This window comes from Arvicola amphibius, chromosome 1 (assembly GCF_903992535.2).
Source record: "Arvicola amphibius chromosome 1, mArvAmp1.2, whole genome shotgun sequence".
Classification (NCBI taxonomy): Eukaryota; Metazoa; Chordata; class Mammalia; order Rodentia; family Cricetidae; genus Arvicola; species Arvicola amphibius.
In genome coordinates, this window is record NC_052047.1 from 133,909,774 (window position 1) to 133,917,140 (window position 7,367).

General features: G+C 48.1%; 1 protein-coding gene across 1 annotated transcript; it reads left to right on the forward strand.

Moving 5' to 3' along the window:
* The first annotated feature begins 711 nt into the window (after nt 1–711).
* LOC119801351 (protein transport protein Sec61 subunit gamma-like) lies at nt 712–2,653 on the forward strand. Its single transcript, XM_038311905.1, has 2 exons — nt 712–736; nt 2,445–2,653. Exons 1-2 carry the CDS (start codon nt 712–714, stop codon nt 2,651–2,653), a joined length of 234 nt encoding a protein of 77 aa, XP_038167833.1.
* Nucleotides 2,654–7,367: the final 4,714 nt, after the last annotated feature.

Consider the following 7,367-nt stretch of genomic DNA (forward strand, 5'->3'; position numbering starts at 1 on the left):
GTGATTTATTGGAGAATTGGTGCAAACAGCCCTTGGGGGGTTGTGCGCCAAATCTGGTTTAAAAGAGTGGCTCCTGGCTATGAGTTTTTGATTTCCTCTATCCTATTAAATGTCATTAGCCCCTTTTCATGTAAAATAAATGTTTGAATCCAGCTCATGAAGGGCGTATTTATTCAGCTCCTTCCCTTCGCTGCATGCCGGCATTATTTCTCTGTTGATTCTCTGCTCTGGGAGGAGAGAAACTAAACTCTTCCCTTGGAGGCACATAGCTGGGATCCAGACAATGTGGAGGTCCCCACACTCGCTCCCTGGACCCCTTGCTCAGAAGCTGTAGGTCATGAATTCTGCTCCTAGTAATTCATCTGTAACTCCAGGATAGGAAGGACGCTGGTGTTATTTTATTTGTGATTTGCTGTTATTTATTTGGGGAAGTGGCCTTTTCCTGGAAGGAGGCCAGTATGCAGAAAAACATAAAAGAAGGGGTGCCATCCATCCGACAAGCTGGCAGGGAGAAAGCCACTGTCACCAGGAGGCATGCCTGTCATCATAAATCAGACCCTTATTAAAACATGCCATCTAAATCTGCAGTGTGAGGGCTTGGATTTTAACTTCTTGTTGGCTGCCTAACCCTCTCCTGACCTTTTAATGTTGAGAAGAAACCCCTGAAGCCCATTAATTTCAGAGGCTATTGTGGGCATGGGGTACAGACCCATGTATGATACATGCAATAGAGAGAGTATGCAAAATGATGCCAACCATGCCAGGGATTGTGCTGTGGGTAGCGAGGTCCTTCCATCTTGGAGAATTCAAGTGGATTCCACTAGGAGGAAATTGGATGTATCAGAGACATCAGTTCATGTAAGGGAACTGGTATCAGGCGAGACAAAGGTTCCTGTTCTCTCTGTGTCTAAGAGCATAGGACCTAAACCGTGTTCCTTTGCACAGTGAAGAATCTTCTGTGAGTAGGCTTTCCCCCAAAGGCTGAAAGTTGAAAAGGCTGAGTATGCTTCTCCCAGTCCAGCTGCCAGTGCCTCAAGGGATCACACAGGCTTGCTTTACGGATCTGCCAGTAGGCAACTGCGTAACTGTCCCACCTCCTTGGCTCACAAACTACCCTCTCTCCTTCCCCCTTTTCCTCCCACCTCTTTCCCTCCTTTCTGCTCCCTTCTTTCAAAGTCACAGTGCTTGTAAGTGGCAGAGCAGGACCAGAAGGAAACCAGTGCTTGTCCTGTCCGATGACCCATCTAGCCCGTGGGGGAAATTGTTGTTTATAGTGTGTGCTTGGCAAATGCGGGGAAGCTGTTATAGACAGTAGGTGCTTGGCAAGTGCAGATCAAATAAAGGGTCCATAGTGTGTGCACAGAGAGCAATGCAGTCACGGGGGTTTAGGGCGATGGGTCCTGAGTCAGACCCTTTTAATGCCTTTGCTTTCATACAGACTCAAAGAGGCTGCTCAAGCTACATGGAGTCCAAGGGCAGTGGTCTGAAGTGACCTCACATGTGTGGGTGTGGTTAGGAATGAGAAGAAGCTGCTGAGGGCAGGGGGTACCAGCTCCTGCACAGCCCACTAGCATAACTGCAGTAGTGGATTTTCTCACTGTTGTGACGAAGCAGCAGGAAGGAGGGAGGGAGGGAGGGAGGGAAGGAAGAAAGAAAGGAGGGAGGGAAGGAATATTCTATTGTGGTGGGGAAAGGGAAGGGACTTGAGGGCAGCAGTTCACCCCAAATCCACAGTCTGGAAGCAGAGAACCATGAATGCTGGTACTCAGCCCCTTTCTCTTTGAGTTGGTAGGGCAGTTAGGGCGGGTCCTTCCACCTCAGTGAACCGAATCTAGAACTCTCTCATAGCACGCCTCCAGGCTCACACCTAGCGGATCCTAGATCTGTGAAGCTGACAGTCCATATGAACCATCTTAGCGACCTTGACTAGGTCACCTCACCACCTCGTACCTTGGCCTCCTCCCTGTAGTACCTGCGCCACTAAGCTCTTCAGAGGAAGGACCTGTGGGCCAAGTGAGGCCCGACACCCTCAGCGGCCATCCACTGGGAGGAGCTTATTCTGGCCTTCGGGTGGACACGGGCAGACGGGCACTCAAAACCCCCAAAGCAAGGAAGGTGTGTGTGGCGGTGTGCTGACCACAGAGATGCTGGACCTGGGGTGTCCTGTCAGTCCCATCTCACCTGCTGAGACCTAGGAGGCATCCTACCCTGCATTGTAAGAAGCTATCCAGCAACCTCAGGAGACCCAGTGGACGGATGGTCTCCAGGAGGAGCCTATGGAGATTGTCCTACACCTAAGGCTGGGGAAGGCAACAGCAGCTGTGGTTGAGCCAGTGTTCATATTTGTCTTTAAGACTACAGCAATCTGTGCAGGTGGGACATTAAAGAAAGATAGTGAAGAAGCTACGTGTCTCTACCTCCTCAAGCCGCCGTCCCGCAATCAGTCATGGATCAGGTAATGCAGTTTGTTGAGCCAAGTCAGCAGTTCGTAAAGGACTCAATTCGGCCAGTTAAAAGATGCACCAAGCCCAACAGAAAAGAAATCCAGAAGACTGCCATGGCCACAGCCATAGGATTTGCTATCATGGAATTCATTGGCTTCTTTGTGAAACTGATCCATATCCCTATTAATAACATTATTGTGGGTGGCTGAGTACTTTCTCTTCGCGGGAACTAGGAGCAAATGAGGGTGTGAGAAGCTTATGAAGTAAAAAGTTGCCTGTATACTTTGTGTTTTTCTCTCCTTTTCCCCTCCCCAAGAGGTTTTGTATTTCTAAACTAAAATAATTTCAAAATAAACATTTTTCCCATGACAAAAAAAAAGAAAGAAAGATAGTGAAGACCCTATATCACAAAAGAAAAATCTGCTGGGATTTCTAATAAACAGAGATATGGAGATGGACACAAAGATTAGATAGACAGACAGACGGACAGACAGGCAGGCAGGCAGGCGGATGGATGGATGGATGGATGGATGGATGGATGGATGGACGGACGGACGGGCGGGCGGGCAGACAGACAGACAGACAGACAGACAGACAGAGGAAAGATGACTGTCTACCAAGACAAAGCTTCTTGCTCCAGAGAGAAAGAGGCTGATATTCAGTTAGCTGGCCAGACAAACCTTCCCAAGCATGGTCTTGTCCCAGAGGCTCAAGATACACTGATAAGCAAAGCCTTGGTCTCTGTACTTGTAAAGCTCATGGAATAGGCAGAGGAGCACATAGACAACTAAGGCCTGGATTTTAAAAAGTGGCTCCAGTCCTGGTGATACCCACCTGTACTTCCAGATTCAGTGGTTGACATGGGAGGATTTAAAATTCAAGGCCCACCTAGGCTGCATAGTGAGACCGTGTCTCAGTAAACAAAGTGTGTGTGTGTGTGTGTGTGTGTGTGTGTCTGGATAAATGTCTCAGCAGTTAAATGTGCTGCTGCTCTCGCAAAGGACCCAAGTTCTGTCCGTCATACTACCTGGCTCACAACTACCTGCAGCTCTGCAGATCTGACACCCTCTCCGAACGCCATGGACACGGCATTCTCATGCACATAGCCACACCTAGACAAAAACATGCACACACATTTAAACATTAAATAAAAAACCTTAAGACAAAACAACAAAAGAGACAGAAGACAAATTGAAAGAATGAATAAAAGAAAGAGAAAGAAAAAATGTCCAGAAGGGAAGCCATTGTGGGGCTTTCTGGGGCTTTCCTAGGGAAGAGGAGACAGGCAGGGGTTCTAGAAGCCAGGATGCGAATGTAAGATTCTGTAGGGAATGTAGGAATGAGATGAGATGGCCACAACAAGGGGACAGAGAGACAGAGAGAGGGTATGACTTAACACTCACACAAGCCTTTTTTTTTTTTTTTTTTGGTTTTTCGAGACAGGGTTTCCCTGTAGTTTCTAGAGCCTGTCCTGGAACTAGCTCTTGTAGACCAGGCTGGCCTCGAACTCAGAGATCCGCCTGCCTCTGCCTCCCGAGTGCTGGGATTAAAGGCGTGTGCCACCACCGCCTGGCCTACTCACAGAAGTCTTAGGTGACATCTCCACTACTATTTTAAAGTGACCCAAACTGAGAAATAAGAAAACCAGCTATGGGAACCCAGGCCCCATAAATTCCATCCCATGTTTCTTTTCTCCCATTTGAGTTCTTAGAAGGGCAGCAGCATTTGGCACAGAGGCAGAGACATTCTTGTCTTGTGATATTAAGAGTCACAGCTTTCAGCTTATTCTTCCACGTGCAAATCCGAGGCCTGATTGGGCTAGAAGGATGTGTGAGATGACCACCATGGCTCTAGCTTTCTCTGGGCACAGCCTGACCTCAGAGCTCTAAGATGGTGGCCTCAGAAGCCCAGGACATAGCTTTGATGTTCTTATTTATTTTTCTTAAATTCTTTCATTTATTTTACATACCAACCACAGTTTCCCCTCCCTCCTCTCTTCCCATTCCCTCCTCCCACCTCCATCTAACTTCTCCCCAGCCCCTACTCCTCCTCAGTACCGAAAGAGGAAAATCTCAATGGCAGTCAAAAAAGCATGGCATATCAATTTGAGGTAGGATAAAGCTCCTCCCCCTGCATCAAGGGTGGACAAGGCATCCCAGCATGGGGAATAGGTTCCAAAGAGTCAGTTCATGATCCAGCAACAGGTCCTGGTCCCATTGCTAAGGGTTCCATAAACAGACCAAACTATACTGCGCTCTCTCTCTCTCTCTCTCTCTCTCTCTCTCTCTCTCTCTCTCTCTCTCTCTCACACACACACACACACACACACACACTGGACCTAGGTCAGTCCCATGCAGGCTCCCTAGCTATTGGGGACCTCACAAACTCTGGCTTTGAAGTTTTTGATTTGAGTCTGTGAGTATGACATGCAGAGCTGGTATAGCTGGAGGCCCTTGAAGGAGAAAAAGCCATGGCCCACTTGAGCTTGACCCTGACGATAACAGGAAGTTGTAAGCCATTAACAGGTGTCACTTTCTACTTCCCAAGACTGAAATTCAAATATTCCAGGCACACGAGTTGAAAATTTTATTTATTTCTACTGTCTTGACAAGAATGACAACCAGCTGGGGGGATTTATACAGAGAGGGAGAGAATGCCTGCCCAAGGGGGCGTCCCAGCCAGCCACTCATGCACCCCGTGCAAAAGCAGCTGAAGTCTGGATTGGATATAGCACTGTACCATCAGAATACAAGGAAGGATGGAGGTATAGAGGTCAGAATGGAGCCAGGTCCGCTGCAGAGAGCACTGGGGCCCTCCGCAGTTGAGAAAGAAAGAAAGGAAAGTGGGGAGAAACAACAAAGAAAAGGAAGATGGGAGGAAAAGAAAGAGGAAAGGAGTGGAGGGGAGGGGAAGGAGAAGGAGAGGGATGGAGGGAGGGAGAGAAAAAGAAAGAGAATCACACACCAGGCTGACAAGGGACCGCACCCCAGCAGCAGGCTGGTCACACTGAGACAGGTGGTAACGATTTTGTGTGTGTGTGTGTGTGTGCCAGGGCCAGAGCAGACAGAGTAACAGCCCAGTTATCAGAACCCCCTCTGAGCACCAGACATCAAGGACAGCACCCAGGCTTCCTCGGATATCCTGGGTTTTGCTGGACCCGGGTCACCGCGTTAATATTATTTAAATCTCGGGATTTGAATTGAGCCTTATTAAATGCCTCCTTGACCACATGATACTTGGACTGGGCCACGGGGAAGGGGGATGAGCAGATAAATGACTATTGTGTTTCCCACATTATGGCCAGGTTTGCTGAGGACAATCATTATGGAGCTCACAGTGTTTGGAAATATTGCCTAAATCTCCTCTCCACGTGCTGTGTGCAAAGGAAAACAATGAGACAAAAGGCCCTTTTGGTAAGCGGCCTGGGATTCAGATTGCCTGATGAATGGCCTTTCTCCTGGACTCAATGCATTTGTGAGAAGTAAATTATATGTCATTTCAAATTTAAAAAGGACTGCCTCACCATGTTTATTGGGATGAATTAAATCTTCTAAGGAGGGTAAACAGAAGGCCCTGATAATTATTTGCTTCTGTATAATTTGGGCTGAAAAGGATGCCGCCAAGAGGAAGATGGGACGGTGCCACCCCCCGCATCACATTATGCCACCACGGAGAAGGCTCAATGGGGAGATTTAATTTGATACTGATCTACATGCATCCTACCCAGGCTGGGTGGGCGACTCTACTCTCCAAGGCTGTTTTCAAACTATGCTTTTGAGTTGCAAATTTCAGTCAAAAATTCCTCTTGATTTACTATGTCAGGGTTTCCCTTTTATTGTTTCAATGGGGGTTTCCTGGCAGATAGAATACCTATTCTCTGATCAGATGGACTTACTGCATTTAGCGATACCAGGATGTATTCTCTCTTCAGTCCATCCATATCTGCCTGTATCCATCTACCATTCATCCGTCCATCCATCTCCCCTCCTACCCTTTTATCTATCTATATACCCAACGATTAGCCCCCTATCCCCATCCATAAACCATCCATCCATTCATCCATCCGTCCATCTGCTCAGCACCCACAGATACCTCTTGAGAGCCCCTTTTGCTCCCTGGCCCCCTGGAAGGGAGAGTACCACCTCAGCAAAGTGTCTCAGATGCCTTGAAGTGGGGAGAAAGCTAGACTCCCTTAGAAATGAAGTTTGCTTTGGGAGGGGGGTCTTTCAATGTGGGAGGCTGGGCTGGGATCAGATAAGAACTGGGCTATAGACATCTGGCCTTGGTGGAACCAGTGGGGTGAGGATTTTTGAGATAGGGACTTGAAGTGCCTTAGGGTACAAATTCTCTGAATAGCATGACCCTGGCACATTCTTTTAACGACCAAGGTACTTACCTGGGCAACAGGTAAAACCAAATCAGGTTGATGAAGACTCTGTGAGGCACAGGTCAGATTCATGGGTGTATGTGGGTTTGCTTCTCCTTGTCCTTGCTGAGTGTGGAGTAGATTGATTTTATTCACTCTCTGGGGCAGCTGGCATCACTTTGTCTGCTGTAGAGCCATGCCAAGGTAATAATGCCCCATGTCAGTACTTACACAGAGGTAGAGGGTTGGGGGTTAGTAAGGCCATTGCAGAGGTATAGGACCAACCACAAACTAGCGGGGCACCGGGCCTCTTCAGGGAGGTAATAACTAGAGCTGGAACATAGAAGCCTCAGGGGGAGTACAACAGAGTGAGACATTGTGAGTCTGGCTGTGTGGAGTCAGCTGGAATTGAACCTGACTGTCTTGTCTGTGGGTCTTTAGCATTCCTGCCAACCATCCATGGTAACCTGGGTTGTTATACTAGCCCACTTCACTTCTGTGTCTGGAACCTGGCCGTGCTTTGGAGCAGGAGGCAGAAAGTAGGAGAGGTTGAGGGA

What these genes read in the sequence shown, in the direction of transcription:
- LOC119801351 (XM_038311905.1), top strand. Translation starts at nt 712, where the DNA reads ATGTATGATACATGCAATAGAGAGA. An exon ending in TGATACATGCAATAGAGAGA is followed by an intron (nt 737 to 2,444) that starts GTATGCAAAATG and finishes TCCCGCAATCAG; the next exon opens with TCATGGATCAGGTAATGCAG.